A 20,404-nucleotide genomic window follows, 5' to 3' on the forward strand; every position below is an offset into this window, starting at 1 on the left:
TTAGAAACTCGTCTACAGATGTAATTTTCACACAAACGTGTACCAGAACGTGAGGAAACAAGGAGCGTGAATCCTCCTTTAGCCTGGATTTTACCCTCTAAAATTCTCGACGGGGGCTTTAATAAGACTCAGCCTATTGTTCCGCTCAGCGAGCCTGTCTTCTAAAGGCCATAACTTCACTTCACATGCAGAAAAAGTGTCAGCTTAGTTACAGTAAGAGCCACGGGGTGTGATGAAAACCCTCCAGTGTCCCCGCGGTGCGGTATCGGTTGCAAAATGTGTGTTTCTGTGTGAGCACCGTACCTCTGTGATCATGGGAAAACCGAGGATGAAGAAGCAGGCGCAGCAAATCAGGGTGAAGAGCGGTTTGTGTTTCCTCAAGTACTTGGGGAACTCATCAGACACCGAGGTTACGATGGTCTCGATGGTGGCAAACTGGGGGAAGAAAATGAGACAAAAGGAAGAAATAATAGGAAGGAAGAGACGTTACTCTTCTGTGTAACAACACCTAAGATATTGAACCAAGCTGCACTTACATATATGTTATTTTAAAGAGCACACGATATAACTAATATCATTTCCACAGCTCCCTTCTGCCATATGGGATCGTGTTTATTCACATTCAGTCTCGTTAAAATAAAATACCATACATGCAAATATTAAATACAGTCCAAAACCGGATATAATTTTAAACAGGGTCACACCAACAAAGCTATTTCAAGCTTTTAGTAGAAATCAGACAAGATTGTCTTGACATCTTTTAACTACATACAACTAATATTACCAAATCTCATCACTGTGAGCACCACAGAAATTTATATTGATTCTCAATTCTGGGGGATGAAATTGTGACAAAGTACTTCTGCACAATTATGGTTACTATTTTCATAAAAACCTCTGTAATTCTTAAAGTGATACTGTTACTACTGTTACAATTCAATCGTGGTTGAAATGTTTTTTTCTTTTCTTACAATCTTCAAATCTTGGAGTGACCATACAAATTGTCTTGTGGCCAACAAAGAATGGGATTTCAAAGTAAATCAATGTCAGTGTAAAGAAATAAACAGAATGAGATGTGCTAGTAATGAACAGTTGGGGGTTTAAGACCTTGCTCATCGACCCCCAGTAGTAAACTGGGATTCAAACCAGCAAACTACCATGTACAAGCTCGCTTCACTAACTACAAGGCCACAAACTGAAAAGACTTTAAATGATAGTGTGACGGTTGGAACATTTACAGATTCTAAATTATGCATTTCAAATTGATGACATTAAAGAAGAGTTGATTTGTTCCAATAAAAGTAAATAACAATGATATCTTGTAACAAGGGTAGGTCCAGGTAGAGTGGCAGGTCCACTTTACATGGACCAGTACAAGAAAAAAAAGCAGATTTATTTCTAAAACTATGGTCCTTAATTTCAAATCTTGTATATAATTATGCAATTGTTAAAGAGCTGTATTGGCTCTATCTATGCATTGTCAAATATATAATTGAAACCCTTCAATAAACTAATAAACAAACAAATGTAGACTCTCTTCTGGCAAGACTTGTGAACCGCGGCTCATATTTTTCCTAATTACATAAAAGGGTTTACGATAAGCAGGTTTTTTGTCGTCAAATTGCGTCTGTATTTCTTTTTACATCAAGTGATGGACGAGAAGTAGGTGGGGCCTGAGCCTGAAGAGGCCTTCAAAGCAGGAGTATGAGATGCAAAAAAACGCAGAAAGTTGGGACTCCAACTAAAAACTGCAGTATAGTTCAAGTTCTTACTCTCAAAAAAATCAAGGGAGGCATTGTTTAGTTTACATATCAGAAAGATGTTTGATTAACATGAGCACATTGAGTTTCTCTTTGTTAAATGGTTCTGAATAGATGAAAATGTGTGGCATGATTGAATTACATTAACTAAACAAATTGTTTTTTTCAAGTGTATGAGTGAACTCATACTTTGAAAAACTCTCTAAATTGGAAGTTTAAAAGCATTTTCTTCTCCACTTGAGATGACAGCACATCCTGAATCAGCTACACAAGTGCAGAAAAATGTAATTTGCCCAATGAGGCCACTCTCTAAAGGATTTAAACCACCAAGCCAACAGTCAGCGGTGCAGTGGTTAGTGCTCTCTCCTCACGGTGAGAAAGTCATAGGTTCAAATACTGCCCTTTAGCAAGACTCTGAACCCTAAAATGGTGAAATGGATTGAGCGCCCGGCATGGCAGTCGCCTCCACCAGTGTTGCCACAGTTACCTTGAAAAAGTCATTAGATTACTAATTACTCCTTTAAAAGTAACTTAGTTACTTTACTGATTACTTGTTTTTAAAAGTAACTACATTAGAATACAAGCAACTTTTAGTTACTTTCAGCAGATGCCGACAACACCCCCCACCGTCTCAACATAAAAAAGGAAACTGGTTTTGCTAAAAACTCTGAAAAAAGGGGCGGGGCTTCCTGCCAATCTATCTTTTTACTCAGGAAAATTACAAAAATAGTGTAACACCTCTGCAGTTGGGTTCTTGTTGCAATGATATGGTTTTGTGATTATGTTTGTTAGTTCCTATTCTTTTGTGTCACCTGAACGCACCATTAGAGCGAGCTGGTCTGTGATTGGCTGAGAGTGGAGAAGGGGGCGGGTCAGGTGAGCAGGCAGACACACTGGGTATGTCTGAATTGTCCCTCCTGACTCCTTAACTATCGACTTTTCCTTCACCTCGGAAGTGTTTTGTGTGGCGGCCATGATAAGGACTGTCTAAATTCTCACTAAGCAAAGGAAAGGAGGCTCGTTGCTTCCTTTAGAACCTCCTTTGGCCTAGGAACCACTGATGCTTCCTTTAGAACCTCCTTCAGCCTAGGAACCACTGATGCTTCCTTTATCAAAGGAGACCAGCTCATGTTCCCCCACAATTCCTTGCAGCGACAACATTTAAAGGAACCCGCTCATTGGAGCGTTCAGGGAAACTCAGGATGACTGAAAAAGGAGCAGATCATGTAAGTTACCAAAGCAATAATCTGCCTTGAACAACTTTAAATCATTTAAATCCCAAATTCAATTTTTGTAGTACATTTTCAAAAACTTGTAGTTCTTTCCCCACCATGGTGGACGTCACTAACTTGCGCCGCCGTCGCATTATTATGACGTCACTAAGTGAAAGTGCTGTCCGACTGCCACACTAACGTGATCGCCTTTCACTAACTCCTTTAGGAAGCCTCCTAACACCTTTCCTTCACCCCGTGATGTCATCCAGGGGGTTAAGCTAAAGTCCATAGATAAGGAGATAGGAGGGACAATTCGGACGTACCTACTGTGTGTGTCGGTTTGGAGGAGAATGGAGGAGAGGCCGGTTCTGTTTAATAATAAAACGACTTTGCAGACAAGAAACTCGTCCTGTTGGACGTTACAACAGTAACTCACAGTGACTTGGAGAATTAACTGTAATCTGATTACTGGTTTGGAAATAGTAGCGCGTTAGATTACTCGTTACTGAAAAAAGTGGTCATTTGAGAGTAACGCGTTACTAATTAACGCTTTCCCGGCATCACTGGCCTCCGCTGACGGCGTGTGTGAACGGGTGAATGTGTTTAACAATGTAAAGCACTTCGGGTGGAAAAGAGAGCGAATCACAACGGTGTGCAGGATGAAGCAGGAGAGACGGTGGATGGGTGTTTGAACCTGCGGTCAGCAAGTTTTAACTAAACCGAGCGTGAGCATCTGCTGCCGTCAAACCGTCAACCCTCAGTGTTGCGGGACATTCGTCTTCGGTTCACTCCACAAACAGATTTCAGTGTGAATCTGATTTATTTCGGAAAACAAATAAAAGAACAGTAGGCTCGTCCTGATGAGCAGACGCGCAAACAAATAAATACGAGGAGTTCGATTGACAATAGGACGACCTGACAGATGGCGTCTGCCTGGAGAACGGCAGATGTATGGTGATGCTGCGAGGAGCTCGCAGCCCCGAGGACAGCGGTGAATATATAAACAGGCGAAATTGAGAGAGACGTTGAACACTGGGAAACTCACTGGAGCCGAGCAACGTGCCACTCCTCCCCTCCCCCTCCTTCCTCCTGAGCTCCCAAAACTAATTTCCCGTCAACACGCCAAGCCTATTACAGCTGGGCTGATTTTCTGTAACAAAGCCGCCGAGCCTCTCCTCCGAGCCGCCGCTCGCCAAGGCAAAAGTAACATTATCATTTAGTGTTACCGCTGACTTGGGCCTTAATGCACCGCCATGTCTTCCCCGCCTCCGCTCAGCTTCACGGCGTCGCCGCAGCACTTGAAGGACTTTTATCTGGAATTGTTTGTCCAGGTCTGTACGCGGAGCCACTTTGGACTTTAAAAAAAAACAAAAGAACATCTAGGAGAGCGAAGTGTTTGCTCACCAACGCCGCGCCAAGAATGACTCAGCGCAGGAAATGACACAAGTGGGCTTTTGAAGCTTTTTGAGTGTCGCGCTGGAAGAGTTAAGAGTGAGGGAGACGCCGTTCGAGCTGCATTTACTACCGGTTGGATATCGGCTAAACGAGCTGGAAACTCATACGTTTTATCCAATCAGGCGACACGCAGCAATATTCCCACTCATTCGTGATAGAGAGTCCCTCATTAGCTCAGTTCCTCCTCCATAAACTTGTACTTTTCATCTATTTGTCCTTCCAAACTGCTCCTCGGCGTCCAGTAGCTCGAGATCAATAACAGTAACTTGTAACTTCCTTCTGAAAATGAGTAGTGTTACTTTTCTAGTTACTGAAAATGAAAATGAGACATCTGGTCGAACTGAGTTTGTTCTAAACCAGTGAGGTAAACTGGGTTTGAGTGAAAGAGTAACTGCTAGGAGAAATACTTTTGCCGATACTAAAGTTCAGCAATCAGAAAATGTTGAATGAATTAATTTAATGAATTCATTATTTCAGTTACAGTTTATGGTGTAAAAGTGGACATTTTGTGCAGTCAGTTCAGACCTTTCAAAAGACACCAACCCTTTTAAATTATAATTATTTTCTCTTAACTTAACATTTTTTGAATACTGGTGGGAAGATTTTATTTTTCACTGAAATGGTATTTCTAATGTTTATTAAGCATACAATATTTATGAATCTTAACGTGGAAGATTCTATAAATAGTTTATCGGTGGTCTCACGATACGAAACCGTATTTATTATTCTAATAATTCTTTTCTGGAGTTTAATGAGGGTCTGTAAGTATTTCCCCAAACCTCAACACAATGTGTCATATATGGCGTTATGACTGAGAAATACAATATATGCAAACATTTCTTGTTCAAGTTGCTTGTTTTGTAAATAATACCAACAGTCTTAGATACTTTCTTTTTTACATTATCTATATGTGACTTCTAACTGAATTCACGATCCAAGATTACACCCAGGAATTTAGTTTCATACACACTTACTCCTTTTAGGATTAATTGAATGTCACAATTTGTCCCAATAACGCAACCATACACCAATTCAGTGCAGGTTGCTGATTGCAAATTGAATACTTGTGCAACAGGGAAATTTCCTAACAAATGTTCCTAACAAAGGTTAAAAACGATGAAAAACATTGTTTTGTATCCTCCATTAAGTTTTTGATAAAACTCCTACAAAATGTATGTAACTATTGACATTTTATTTCCTTTCCGTTTTGCACGTGTACATTTCTGGATTCGATTGAGTTTTACTGTTTGTAATCTACCAACTCATGGAGCCCATTGTCCTGCTGTCACTTCTATACATGAAGCATAACTGGGGCAGCGCTGGCCGATGGTTTGATGTCACAATGAGGACAAACTGCGACTGTCTATTTATTTCACAGGTAATCCCCTGGATTTTCACCTCCAGCCGCGTGTTTCTTGGCCTTCGTTTGGATTCATCATCAGAATAATGAACCCTTAAACTTTACACGACATCTGCATTAATGCAGTGACTGGTTTGTCGGATATGAGGGCATATTTGATCACAATGTACTTTAGTAGTCACATTTAGTTCACTGTTGTTGTTCTTTAACTCTGCAATCAGAAGGAGCCCCTCTGCTCGAGTACCTGGAGCGTTGCCACACCTCAGCTCGACTCGGTCACAGTGGGCGGCCTGCATGAGTAATTATGCTAATTGGGTCAATGCTGCAGAGTTGACGCATTACTTGATGGCACTACTGAAGTTGAGTGTTTACTTTGGAGCAAAGAGAAAGTCACAAGCTTCAATTTTTCTACACAAACTCTATGATCAGTGGACAAACACAGACGTCTGGTTAATTGTAGCTGCAATAAAACTGTGTTTTATAGAAAATAAACAAAGATATATGTCCTGATACTGATATCATATGGTAAATCTAAGCTTTCCACTTTAGATTAGATGCTATGGATTTGTTCCATATTCTGAAAACAGGTCTGTTGTCATCCGTGTGTGAAATAGTGGTTGGCACTCTCGCCTCACAGAGAGAGGATCGTGGGTTAAAATCCTTTCTGTGTGGAGTTTGCATGTATTCCTTGGGCACAGGTTTCTCTGGGATGTGTATAGTTAGCTGGGCTCGGCTCCACTGCCACATGACTGGATGAACCAGAACAAAAAGATGAATGGGTCGTGTCAGAGTCGGTCCTCCCATTAAGTGAGCTAGGCAAGTTTCTAGTGAGCCATCTGGTGGGGGGAACCAGAATTACAGCCCGTTTCAATTGGGGGGGGGGGGGGGGGGGGAACTAAACTCTGATCCATTCTAACACTGATTTTGTCATCGTTCAAAATGAGATGTAATAGTTAGTCAAGAATAAATAATTGACAAACAAAGGTTGTTTTGACTCAGAACAAAGGGAGACACATTAGTAATGTCTTGTCATTATTACGGCTATTATGTGGATTCAACAGGTTTATAGACGTCCGCTCCACAACTCAACAACTTTTCTAACTCAAACTATGTTACTGATTCCAAAGCAGTGATCAGTTTTAACGCGGTCACAGAAACATGTTTCACTATTCAAGCCTTTGTTTATGACTTTATTTACCATTTATTTAACTTTGCTGTTTTTTATATACAATTGATTAATACATTTAAAATATTTTATAATGCCCAATTTCATGCTTCATAAAATTATGTGTTATTTTCATTCTGGTTTTTTTTATGTACTTTCCTTTTTTCAAAATTTTTTACATACTAATCCATTTATACACGATGAAATTTCATCCAACATTTCAGTGCTCAGCCTCTATCCTGGAATTTTTTCATTTGTTGTTTCTTTAGTTTTTTGTCTCTTTTTTGCTTTTTATGTTGTTGTTTTTTACAGTGGTATTCCAGTGTTTCCCTAAACACGGCTTAGAAAATGTCTTTGTCTGTGTGTGTGTGAGAGAGAGAGGGAATGTGTGTGTATATATTAGTGAATGTGCATGTCCTCTGTGTGCTGTTTGGGTTTTTGTGCCTTTATAGAGGCTGGGACATGATGCTTTATTTTAGTTAGTTATATATATTCAGCTTAAAGTGCTTTGTGTGGCAATATTTTCTCATGTGAAAAGTGCTACAGAAAATTACAAAAAAAAAACCAACAGATTGATTTGATTATTCACAGCACTGTGAGATGAATGCATACAGATAATACACAGTGATATGTAGAGTTGTGCTCACCATTGTATCCAGGCCCAGAGTCAGTAACATCAGGAAGAAGATGATCGCCCAGAAAGGAGACAGAGGGAGTCTGGTCAGGGCCTCTGGATAAACCACGAACGCTATGCCTGGGCCTGACACACACACACACACACACACACACACACACACACACACACACACACACACACACACACACACACACACACACACACACGCACACACACACACACACACACAGGCCAAGAGATATCTATACATGAGCGTGTGAATATACAGCATCAATGAAGATGGAGTGATACAACATCGCTGCATTGATTTTAAGAAAGTGAGCCGCACTGACCCCCTACCTGGTGGTTTGGTATCTTACCTTCATCTGCCACCTTCTCTATCGGCACTTTTAACTCGTGTGCCATGAAACCAATGACAGAGAAGATGACAAACCCCGCAAATATACTGGTGGCGCTGTTCGTACATGTCACTATTATCGTGTCCCTGCAAGAAAAGGGAGGAGAGGATATAAAAAGAAAAAAGAAGCTGAATTAGCAAATATCTAATATTTGTGCAGGTCTGAAAACATGTAAACACATGGAAGTGGTTTTTGTGTAGTTTGTACACACATAAGAGTCCCAACAGTGACATCTAGTGGTAGGATGATGTACACAAGGCAGTGAGCTGCTCTTTTTATTATAAAATATCAAATTTGAGGGTGAAAATGTTGTATATCTTGGCAATACAACCTGCTTACATAATTTTTGCACAAAAATGCACAATATTTTGGGGGCTTTCAACAAGTGAGGGACGAGAGTTGCAAATTAGTGTCAAGCTATATACTCTATGTGCCACACATCAGATTTTTTCTATGTATATTGCTCTGTCCCTGATAAATAAATAAATTGAAATTGAAATCAAGTGTGATATAAAGTGTACATTTGTCGACTTTGATTTTTACTTATTTTTGGGAGGTGGGGGGGACATAACAATCTGCTCTATTGAATCATGTTCAAAATGAATGTTTTGTTGTGTTGCCCGTTTGTGTTGCGCTTCCAAATGTTCGCGCCTTATCCGTGATGTGAGGTGAAAACGTCGGCCTCGACAAACAACAAAGTGAGACAAAATGAAAGAAACATTGAACTGCAGACTGCAACATTTATTCCTGATATTTCTATCGGACATACAGATACAGCGTCATGCATCTGTGGTGATTAGTCTGCCGGAAGCATAGTTTACCTTTTGAGTGTTTACCTGTAGCAGTTATTGTGGAACTTATTGTAGGAAGACAAAGTAATGAGTCCTCCCCAAGCAGCCGACAGAGAGAAAAAGATCTGAGTGGCTGCATCTTTCCACACCTGAGGAGGAGAAGCAAATGAAGAACAAGAACTTGGGACATTTGTGCTCAGTCCAAAAGAGTGGATTAAATTGGCATTTAGTTGTGTACCTTTGCATCATTGAGTCTTTCCCATTTTGGTGTGATGAAGTAAAGGATCCCGTCTCCGGCACCTGGGAGAGTCACTCCTCTGATCAGAAGGATGACTAGAACCACGTAGGGAAACGTGGCTGTAAAATAGACCACCTGATGAGACAATGTGACAAGATACCACATATGAAGTGAAGTGGAAGGGTTAATAAAAGCACAATAACTTAGATAAAAATCTGAGAAGTTATTTAATGTTAATAAAAAAAAAACTGTTTTCAACATGATTTCACCTTTTATGCAGGGATTTTTATTTATATAAAATGGTGGTTTTTTTTGTTTAAAATTAAAATTAATAAACAATTACAATTTTAAAAAAAACACGATTTAGGCATAATTACATGCTTTGAAAAACGCTAATCTGTAAATCAGACCTAATTCAGCAGCAAATCCCTGAAGCAAAATTATGTTATTGCAACAACTTTGCTAGGGTCTTTCTAAGGAGTTGCATGTCATCAATACGACCAGTAGAGGGCAGCACATTCCAACAATTGTCCCTTTATCCATGCATATAATTTAAAAAAAAAGTTTAACCGTCGACTATTATTGCAGGATATGTAAAGATTGTTTCTATTTTTTTATTTTTTTATTTTCTATTAGACCTATAATACTTAGAAATAAACATATACCTTCATTCTTAAGGAATATCTTTGGTACTGCGGAGAAGTTCAATGTTTTAATGCTGAAAATCTTTTTTTGTTTGTTGTTAAACCGGATAAAATCCTAATCAGATGAAGATAACAGCAATGTAGTTCCATTCTGAATATAATAAATTGGCAGTAAAGTTTTCAAATTGTATTTTTTTTTTTTACAAGCATGATTGATGGCGAGTATGTATCCTTAATGAATATTTGTATCGCATGGTATTAATGCTATAAATTAAACTCATATGAATTGTATATGCAAACTCCACACAGAAAGGCCCTGGGCTGGATTTGAACCCATAACATTCTTGATGTGATGCAAGCACGCTAACCACTGCCCCACCGCAGCCATATGATGAATATTATCAAGAAATGCACTTTGTTTATGTATTATTTTATGATTGGCTGCAGTCATTAGATTTGAAATAAATTTTAATGCTATTTCAATCATGCATTAACTTATAAAATTATGGGCAAAATGTTATTACGATAATGGATCACATATCTTATTACAGTATTGGCAAGTTATTATCTTATTGGCTTTATAACACTGAAAAAGGCCACAGTTATTACATTATGGGTTGTTATATTGGATTTAGTGGAATTATAATGTGTCATTTGAACAAAACAGCACGATTTCTCTGAATACTTTATCTTTTTCCTGAAGGTTCCTTAACAAACTCTGTGAATCATTAATAAATGAACATACAGTCACTGCACAGTGCAAATGATCAGACAAGATGGGACCTTTTTTCCACCCACATTTTAAAGTTAAAATCATAAATTGTGCACAGGGTGATGGAAAAGATGCAAAAGGGGTACCGCTGACTAATGTTGATTACCCTAATAGTTTTTTTCTAGGAAAAAACATTAATTATACACATTATCTACACAAATGAAGCATAACACTGGAGTTTGAAAGAAATGGCTGTGATAGAAACAGCCAGTTTAGACGTGGAACGGTTCATTTTTATTTCATCTCACATAAACACTCCTCGGATCTGAATGTCTTTTAATCGGATGTCAGGTTTGAGGGGTCAGACGATGTTCTAGCTATTTTTATTGCTGTCAGTGAACATGAATACGTGTTACAAGTATTTTATGGAGAAAAAAAATCACATTTAAAGAGAAAAAAATGCATGTATTTATATAAGTGTAATATGTAGGAATATGTTTTTTTTATACATTATTTTAAGCCATGAGATAACATTACGACATTTTTCAAAGCGAGGAAACTTGTGTTGTTCTCTTGCTGACTGCCAGGCAGGCTCGCCTCTTGTATGTCGCATATTTCATCACTAGGGGGCGCTTCAGTGTTGAAGAAGAAGTAATGTGCGTTATGTTTTTTGTGACTGATATTATAAAGGTAGAGAGGGTGTGTGAACCTATTTTCTTGGAAAAACTGAAGGTTTCCCACAAATACATTATTATAGAGCCATCTAAAATGAGTTTTAAACATTGTTTTCCATGCAGATGATCTCCTCCAATAACGACAAGGAGTTTTGAGGAACAAACCAGACGGAAGGAGTTTGTAAAGTAACTAAAGTTGAGTTTTTCTTGTTGTCTGTTACCTTTCCGGATGATTTGATTCCCTTGGCTAGAGAGGCGTAGACAATGAGCCAGGCCAGGAAGAGGCAGCCTGCCAGAGGCCAGCGCATGTCTCCTGGATACTCAATTCCTTTGGAAATGTGCAAGACGTTGTACCTGCCGGTGGGATTCAAACAGTGAAACACAGCCTGAAAACACATGTACGGCACCATTTTCAGTCATTTAAGTTTGTCACTGAGTCATCCTCCTCTCATTTCTCCTCAAGAGAACATGTAGCTGCTGGATTGAACCTATTTCTGATATGAATCCTCTAAATTCCAACATTTATTAATATTATTTTTTGCATATCAAGAAACATTTCATATTAGAAAGCAGTTTTTATAAACGACTCTGAATGATATTTTATTTTTGTGTTTTGTTTGACTCGTGTTAGCGACTGAACTTTAATTCCTCGAACACAACAATCCATAAATTAAACTTCACATTGGAATCATTGAATAAATACCTGGAAATTCAAGTCTCAGTAAAAACTCCACATTCTGCATTAATCTTAGATTTTTTAAACATCCGAGCCCATAAACTTTGCGGGACAATGATTATCAAAACCTTTATAAAAATAAAATAATAAAACAGACAACTTGAAAACAAAAGCAAAGTAGTTGCACATGTGAAGCATTAATTATGTTGGATATTAGTTATGTGATTGATAATTTCTCATTGATCTGCCTCAATTAGAAGACCACACAGGAGCCCTCGGGACAAAACAATGCACACGTCTCTAAGTGTTTCCCTAAGATGAGCTAAAATTTATATTTCTGTCTAACTAATTCAAGATATTTTATTTTTTGTTGAAGAAAACTATTATCAGACTATAATGTTTTTCTTTATTTTTGTGTGGCATTCAATGATGTTGTTGTGTGTTTGTAATTGAAAGCACCCTGTTGTGTGAAATGAATTGGTAATAACAATTACTTCTTCATCAAATCTTACTTTTGTGTAATGATAAACCTTTTCATTATGAGATCTGAGGATTCTCAAAAGCATCAAAAGCATTTTAATACATTTTGAGAAGCAAGTTGAAGAAAATAGACAATCTGTCACCTGGACAATCCAATGAAATTCAGACGTGTAAATGTGTTGATTGAAATGTTCTTTCTCCACATTGACTCACTTGAAGTATTCCTCACTGGGACTGACGTAGGTCTTGTTGCCGTCTAGAGTCATGTTTATCAGCTTGCTCAGGTTTCCCACAGCGTTTGCAGACAGACAGAATGAAGAGTTCTTGACAGACGTGATGTTTCTGTCCCGCAGGATACAAGAGTCTGTTCCAATCAGAAACCAACACACGTCAACCAGGGGAAGAGAGAGAGAGAGAGAGAGAGAGAGAGAGAGAGAGAGAGAGAGAGAGAGAGAGAGAGAGAGAGAGAGAGAGAGAAGAGAAGAGAAGAGAGAAGGGGGAGAAGAGAGGAGAGAGAGAGAGAGGAAAGAAGACAGAGAGAGAATAGAGAGAGTGAGAAGAGAGAGAGTGTGAGAGAGAGAGAAAAAGAGAGAGAGAAGAGAGAGAGGAGAAGAGAGAGAGACAGAAGAGAGAGAGAGAGAGAAGAGAAGAGAAGAGAACAGAACAGAACAGAACAGAAGAGAAGAGAAGAGAAGAGAAGAGAAGAGAAGAGAAGAGAAGAGAAGAGAAGAGAAGAGAACAGAGAGAGAGAAAGACTCACACAGAGGGTGAAAGTGAACACTGTCGAGCCTCAGAGTTAAACTAAATGAGGATTTCTGTTCTGAAGATGCACCTACAGTTTCTTTTTAATGACAAAAACACTTTGATGTCTCATTTGAGATACTTTCTAATGGAAAAGTAGAAATATCAGTGTTCTGACCACAACGGTATGGATGCACTGTGTTCTCAACTTTGTAGAATGACATCATGTCGGGTTTTTTTTTTTTTTTTTTAAATAAAAATAAGACATAAAATGACAGATGCATCTGAAACAATTTTGCAATGGATTGATTAAAAATTTCTACAAACATAAATACAAGACAGCTCAAAATGCATACTGGCCATCTTCTGTATTCACATTTAAATCTTTACAATTTTACTTGATATAAAACTTCTGTTTGATCCTTTTTGTGATTTTTGAATATAATACTGAATGGCAAAAAGTAATTCTGAATCTTAAACATGGCCTTAAAAGAGTCACTATGCAATATTATTACATTTTAAATAAGGATGGAAATATAAAAACGGCAAATTTGCATAATTTTCAAAGCTCCAGCATTATATTGAAAAGGGTGTTTAACGGTAGTCTGCAGCATTGGATGTGTAAAATACTATTTATTATAATATTTGTAAAATATTGCAGGATCAATAATTTGAAGAGAGAGAGAGAGAGAGAGAGAGAGAGAGAGAGAGAGAGAGAGAGAGAGAGAGAGAGAGAGAGAGAGAGAGAGAGAGATGGGGAGCTGTGGTTCCCGGTGCAGCCAGCAGGGGTCAGTCTCGGGCTCACTGCAGCACTGCACCAGCACCTTGTGTACAGTAAATTTGTCAAGCAAGCAGTTTTTGTGCTGATTTCACAGAATCTCGAAATGCAAACAATCCCCCTAAATTGACCAGATTTCAATATTTATTCGACGCACATCGACGTCAAACGCCTCCCTGCTCCTGCTTTCACAGTTTCTCACGATTTCGTTCAGATTTTATTTTTGAAACAATCACAGCTCTTCAAGGCTGCAGCAGATTGAAAGGATAAAAGATCTGCTTTGATTTAACACTATCCCCCAGAGAAGGAGTGGAAAATATATAGAAATTTGTCTTTTTACGAGGTCATTTGTCACACGGAGGCCTTATTGTCCATTAGAAACTCATCAGGTATATAAATGGCGTGTTCTTCATTCAAAGTGTCTTTTTTTAGGGTGAAAACACCGCAGAGATCACAGGTCAGGATTCATTATACTGCAGGACACTTCAACTGGGGGAGCCATGACGCATTGCGCATTGTGAGGAGAGGAAGAGAGGGGGGGGGGGGTTTGGAGTGTGTGTGTGTGTGTGTGTGTGTGTGTGTGTGTGTGTGTGTGTGTGTGTGTGTGTGTGTGTGTGTGTGTGTGTGTGTGTGTGTGTGTGTGTGTGTGTGTGTGTGTGTGTGTGTGTGTGTCTTACCTAACAGCAGCATGTCTTTGTCCTTACATTCCATCGTGTTCCACTCATTCCTACAGTTAGCCCATGGCAGTGAGCCCTTCAACGAAGCGAACAGGTAGTACAGTGTCCAGCACATTATAATATTATAGTATATGGCTATCAAGACAGATATTATCAACATGGCAATCCCGCAACCTAAAATAAATAAATGAGACGAAATATATAAATTACTCTTAAGGGGAAAATAGGAGAATTCGTAATCAAGAGATGTTAGTGTTTTATTTTTTTTCTCTCTGGTTGGTTCCGTTGTGCCAGTTTACCTTGCAGCGCAGGGACGCACTTCCATACAGAAACAGGCCCCTGGCTGGCAAACTGACCCAGAGATACCTCCAGCAAAAAGATTGGGATCCCGGCAATGCCCAACATCGTCAGGTAGGGGATCAGAAACGCTCCTGGAGAAGAAACGGGGGAAAACACACAGAACGCAATTAAGGAGCCACTAATATTAAAAAAAAAAATGGAATCAAATAATAACAATAATAATAATGATAATAATAATAATAATAATAATAACAATATAATTATTATTAATAATAATAATAATAATGTTTAGAAGTGTAGAATTGTCTCATAAATACATATTTCTTGTATCTTTTTGTTAATTTGCTTTTACGCATGTTAATCTCATGCCTGTAAGTTACATTTCAATATGGTATTTTGTATTATTCAGTTGCATCAGCTGTAGTTTATTTAAATTGTCAGTTAAAAGGTAATATGATAATAAGTTTTAAATACATGGCTCAAACCCTGATAATAATTTCGATCTACAGGACTGATATTTCGTTTTTCTCTGCGTGAGGAATTACACCCAGTGACCCAGAAGTCTTACCTCCACCGTTTTGGAAGGCGAGATAAGGAAACCTCCACACGTTTCCCAGACCCACCGCATAGCCAACCATGGACAGAATAAAATCCATTTTGTTGGACCAATTTCCTCTGGCCTTATTCTCATCTCCACCATCGTCATCATCATCATCAACCTGAAGAGGGAGGAAAAAGACATCCATCCATGCTCCAAACTGAAATCCCCAGCTTAACAAACACACAGTGTTTGAGATATTTACTCCATCTGGGCCTAAATGACAGGAAATTGCTAATTGAATTACCATAAACGGCACATTTAATTTACTTCTTAATTACTTTTTAAGTTTGCCAGAGATCAGATCTATTGTGATGACATTAAAACATTTAGATATCTTTAAAAATACAAATGCATCATGCTTAAAAATATAATGTTTTAAGGTTTTTTTGAGGTGTCTTTCTTTTTAATTACCCTCAGTATACTGCTCTTAGATTTTCTTCACTTTCCAAAATTCAACATCAGCCTCCCACTGACGCGCATTTATATGAAACTCATTGTCAGGCTGCACATAGGCTCATTATTTATCCCAAACAAAACCGTGAAATTACGCCATAAATTGTCCATGCAAAGTCCACGGAAATTTGCAAACGGGCCCAATAAACAGCACGAGAACCAAAATGCGTAATTACAATTGCACAGCAGGGTCTGAGTGAGCACATCCATTAAAGGGAGCGAGAGAGAGAGAGAGAGAGCGCGCGCGAGAGAGAGAGAGAGAGAGACTGCGTGAATATTCAGATTCATAAAAGCACAATGTGTGAGAATGTGTACGTGAGAGTGTGTCAGGAGAAGGGAGGAGGGGAGGGGGGGAGGCGGGGGGGCGCTGGGGGAGCCCTCACGGTGATTGGAAACAATCCGCAGTCTCATGTAATACAGTGGCGTCTATCAGCGGGATAACACCTGGGCTCGTGGGCCGTACCAAGTGCTGCTGCTGCTGAGGGAGCAGGGAAATCCAAAACACCGCGAGAGTATGATTCAATCCCCTTTACTCTCCCATTATCCGCGTTACAACTGCGGCTGTGAGCAAAGAAATAAGTAGGTTGAGTAGTACGAACACATAATTAAGGGGAAAATGCTTATAGTATGATTAAAGACCGTGGTACATAAATAACACTTGAGTTTTGGGTGATTTTTAGCTGACATAAGCGGTTTTGAAAGTTTCCCTGCTGGATTAGAGGGTTAGGGTTCATCCCTCTGCACCAGAGGGATGGAGACTTAACTCGACGCTGCGCAACCCAGAGTAAGAAATAACAGCTGACGGTTCCCTCAAATATATCGTTTGAAAATGAGCTTTTAGTGCATATTTTGTTGCCACATTTATTTGACCATCCACACAACTTTTAATAAAACGAATACCGAGATGTTGGAAAGATAGCCGCGATCACTCTACTGGAATTTCCATCCAAGCATTTCTTTACTACATCTTAAAAATGAGCTGCCTCACTACATTTTTTTAAAAAGATCAGACAGTCAAGACACCAGAATCGTCAGACGTGGAGATTGAACAGGATGAAAACTCACACTTTAAGCACCGACGTGGTAACAAAGCCACGGGAAAACCACATTTTCTTAAAAGGATGCCATGGCAGCACATGTCTAGTGAAGCTTTGCATCACCTCCGTTTGCACACTGCAGGTTAATCCAGATGGTATTCTGATCAGCTGCACCTCACACACCAGCGCCGAACAAACGCCTCTACGCTCCCCCGGTTAAAGGAAACGCTTCATTACGCATACTTACCCCCGCCGTCCCGGGCTGAACAGACGTGTTCCCATCTGTTCCGAGTATGATGGTGGTCTGGCTCATAGCCGTCCAGTTGCCCGCGGTGGCGTTGTTCTGCTCAGCAGTGGCCCGGAGCGGGTCTCCGTACTGGCCGGCCCCCCCGCGGGCCGAACCGACGGAATCCTTCCTGAAGGCCGAGTTCACCACCACGGATCCGGGGACCGGCGGCGCGCTACTTTTACTGAACGTCCCATACGCTTTATTGGAGTCCGGGTCTCCCGCTTTAATCTCCGTGGGACAAAAAGTTTTGCTCTCGTTGCAGGGAGGTGGCGGCTGAGGCGCCGGGTGGTGGTGAGGGGCAGGCGGCGGGCACACGGCCGTGTTGTCCGGTTTGTTTGTTGTAAGTCCCGCGGCTCCATCGAGCTGCTGCCCCGGGATGTAGCCGGTGGGAGCGCAAGCCGGCTGTTTGGCCATGTCTCTCTGGTCAGAAAAATCCTGGAACATGGGAGTGACAGATCAGCGACACAACAGGCATGGGGATGTGCGTCTGCTGCAGCCCGTGTCTGCTTCAAAAAAATAATCTGTTTCTTTTTCTCTTTTCTGCGGGAAGCTATATTCTCTTTGGCTGCTCTATACTTTGATCTCACCGTCTTCCGTGTGTGTGTGTGTGTGTGTGTGTGTGTGTGTGTGTGTGTGTGTGTGTGTGTGTGTGTGTGTGTGTGTGTGTGTGTGTGTGTGTGTGTGTGTGTGTGTGTGTGTCTGTATGAGGAGCGCATTTGTGTGTGTTAGGGGGGGCGGGGGGGTTCTCGCTTTCCGCAAGATTCTTTAATTTTACGCCCCATTTCCCCCCTCATGTCATTCAGCCACGCACATCCACTGATTTTTTATGGGCAATAGACAAGCTGCTGCGGGTCTCGTGGCTCCGCTCTCCCCGCAGGCTCGCCAGATCACCGGCGCTACAGCAGAGCGCGGACCCGGGACGGCGGAATTACAAACCACTCCCTGAAATGTAACTTTGAGGTTGGAGATGTTTGACGGGAAAGCAACCGGAAAATCCTCCCAATGTAAAAAGAAAAGAAAAGAAAAGAAAAAAAAGTTGAATGATTAATGCTTTTTTTTTTTTTGCTTAATTAGTGTGGAGAAATAACCACCTCGTGTCTGTTTAAATTAGCAGGAAAAATATTAACAAGAAGATGAAACTTCTTTCCAGTTCAAACTTTTTAAAAAGGCTGGCCGAAGTGAGTGAAAGTAGGAAAAACCACTATCCACTATCAAACCAGTGTTATAATATGAATTCAGCAGAAAAAGTTTCAATAACACTGAAGCAAAGCTGCATTTCAGCACCACGGACAGTCGCCCAACCTGCCAAAGTGCTTAAAAAGGTTCAAGTTAACTTTTAAAGAAGAAAGGAACACGTTAGAAAAGAAATACAAAAGTGTAAGTGAAAAGAAGAAAGGGTGTTTTTAAGCACTTACCATTTCTTGCAGAGTTTTGCAGGCGGGCTGGAATCAGCTGCTATCAGTCGAGGAGAGGACTGGAAGCGGACTGGTCGGATCCCCGCAAAAGCAGCAAGTGCAAAGCTCTTCTATAGCTCCGTGGGAAACAGCGTGAGTTTGCGTCAGTGCAGAGCAAGGTGCCCTTCGCGTGACATTTTCTTGATAATAGGAGTTTGATAAATCATTGGCCTTGGATTCGGATTTTTAAAGAGACAACCTGAGCTGAGACGACGTGGGCGCGTGAGTGCGTGCGTGAGTCGTGTGTGTTCAGGTTACGCACGTTGCATGCGTGAGCGCCGGACAGACACCCCCTTTTCCGAGCTGATTAATACACTTGTCTGTGGTGTTGGATGTTTTCGCACATACACGCGTCCCACATGATCTCGCGGGACTCGTTTGGGGATGAAGATTTTCTGGTTTAGACTATTATTGGGGATCTATTACACCAGAGAGCACATGGGTCCAAATAATGTTTGCACTGTGCTGAGCTGTGCTTTTTCTAGTACAGTTACAATTACAGTAGATACAACAGGGTCTTTTTTTTTTTCCAACAGAAAAACTCATCTGTTTTCCATGTGAGTCATTCAGGCCTGCAAACTCCGCAGTGTTTACGTTTTAACTATACACAAATGATAAAAATGTGTTTGTATTTATTTTGATATATAGAAGTAATTTTGAATCAACTATACAAGTAAAACAGGCTATTAAAATACTGTGCCCAAAAATGGTTTGAACTATAAATAGTATTTCCGTTTGGCTGATTTTACGCACAAAGCGCACCAGGCTCTATACGTCCCTTTGTGCGTCATCGATACAAGCATTGATCAAGTATTTGGGGTGGTGGTGGTGGTGGTGCGGAGTGGGCGAGGTTCTCATAAAGCTACTCATTTGTTAAAGTCTTACGTAAGAAGGCAGCTTAAAAAAAAGCAGCAAAAATCACGTGTGTCAGGAGGGACCGGAGCCAACCACTGGAGCCTGCACTGGAGGCTGTGATTGCATAGGAGGGGAAAGGTGCCACAATGTAGATCCTGAAACACTGCATTGCGCTATAGTATTCACCCAGTGTGACTTTAATCTGATAATGCATAGGCAAGTCCAATGGGACTTATTTGTTTCAATAACTAAACTTCTGCTTTTTCAATAAGGCTAACTTGCTGTGTATTTAGGCCTTTATAAAGCCTGGACCACCTGCACGAGGCAGAACAAATCACTGTCTTATAGCCTACATAAAACACACACAGGGGCGAAGACGAGACAGGAAAGTAAATGTACTACTGGTTTAATCTTTCTTTTAAATTTTGACAAAAAGAATTTGCCCACAAAGATGAAATAACTCCCAACACTTTCAACCGTGTATGAAACGGAAGTTAGTAAGCAACCACTTCTGGCTCCAGGACAGTCAAATACGAGCACAAAAAAAGAAATAGGAAATAATAATAATAATAATAATAATAATAATAATAATAATAATAATAATAATAATAATAATAATAATAATAATAATATACCTGCATACTTTTCTTAATAGTAATTATTATTGGTAGCAAGTTAATATATTTCTTAAAATCAAATTTTAGGATTATCCACAAATACATACATCTTTGTTGTTAGGTTTTTTTTAAGAGAAGGGGCTCCGTTCATGGATGAATGAATAGGAACTAGTTTAAATGAATTTAAATGCTAACTCCGCAGACATGAATTCTATCGATGAAATGAATGAAAATCATAAAATGTTATCAATTCACCCGGGTTTCATGACAGCTGAGAAGGGCTTCCGGACCGTTTTCGATTGCTGGAATCGGACCAGGTACCCATGCACCGGGACCACAGAGTCTCCATTCGGGGCCCTGCACTTATTATGCAAGCTGCGCTCCCCCGCTTGTAAATC

At 40.0% G+C, this 20,404-nt stretch overlaps 1 protein-coding gene across 4 annotated transcripts in view; it reads right to left on the reverse strand.

The window, feature by feature from the left end:
- Positions 1-17,524, reverse strand: part of slc6a5 (solute carrier family 6 member 5) — a gene marked incomplete at both ends in the record, with an annotated part of 29,034 nt that extends 11,510 nt beyond the window's left edge. The window contains 11 exons of one of the 4 annotated variants that reach the window (XM_080491865.1): positions 304-435; positions 7,602-7,714; positions 7,951-8,075; positions 8,826-8,929; positions 9,019-9,153; positions 11,270-11,402; positions 12,418-12,568; positions 14,401-14,574; positions 14,700-14,831; positions 15,269-15,419; positions 17,042-17,524. In XM_080491865.1, coding sequence (XP_080347991.1) covers positions 304-435; positions 7,602-7,714; positions 7,951-8,075; positions 8,826-8,929; positions 9,019-9,153; positions 11,270-11,402; positions 12,418-12,568; positions 14,401-14,574; positions 14,700-14,831; positions 15,269-15,419; positions 17,042-17,524 — 1,833 coding nt within the window. Of the gene's footprint in view, positions 1-303; positions 436-7,601; positions 7,715-7,950; positions 8,076-8,825; positions 8,930-9,018; positions 9,154-11,269; positions 11,403-12,417; positions 12,569-14,400; positions 14,575-14,699; positions 14,832-15,268; positions 15,420-17,038 lie in introns of all 4 variants that reach the window. The other 3 variants (XM_080491867.1, XM_080491866.1, XM_080491864.1) reach the window with 3 other exon arrangements.
- Between the last annotated feature and the right edge of the window lie 2,880 nt (positions 17,525-20,404).

Source organism: Lipophrys pholis (genome assembly GCF_963383615.2).
Source record: "Lipophrys pholis genome assembly, chromosome: 2".
Lineage (NCBI taxonomy): Eukaryota > Metazoa > Chordata > Actinopteri > Blenniiformes > Blenniidae > Lipophrys > Lipophrys pholis.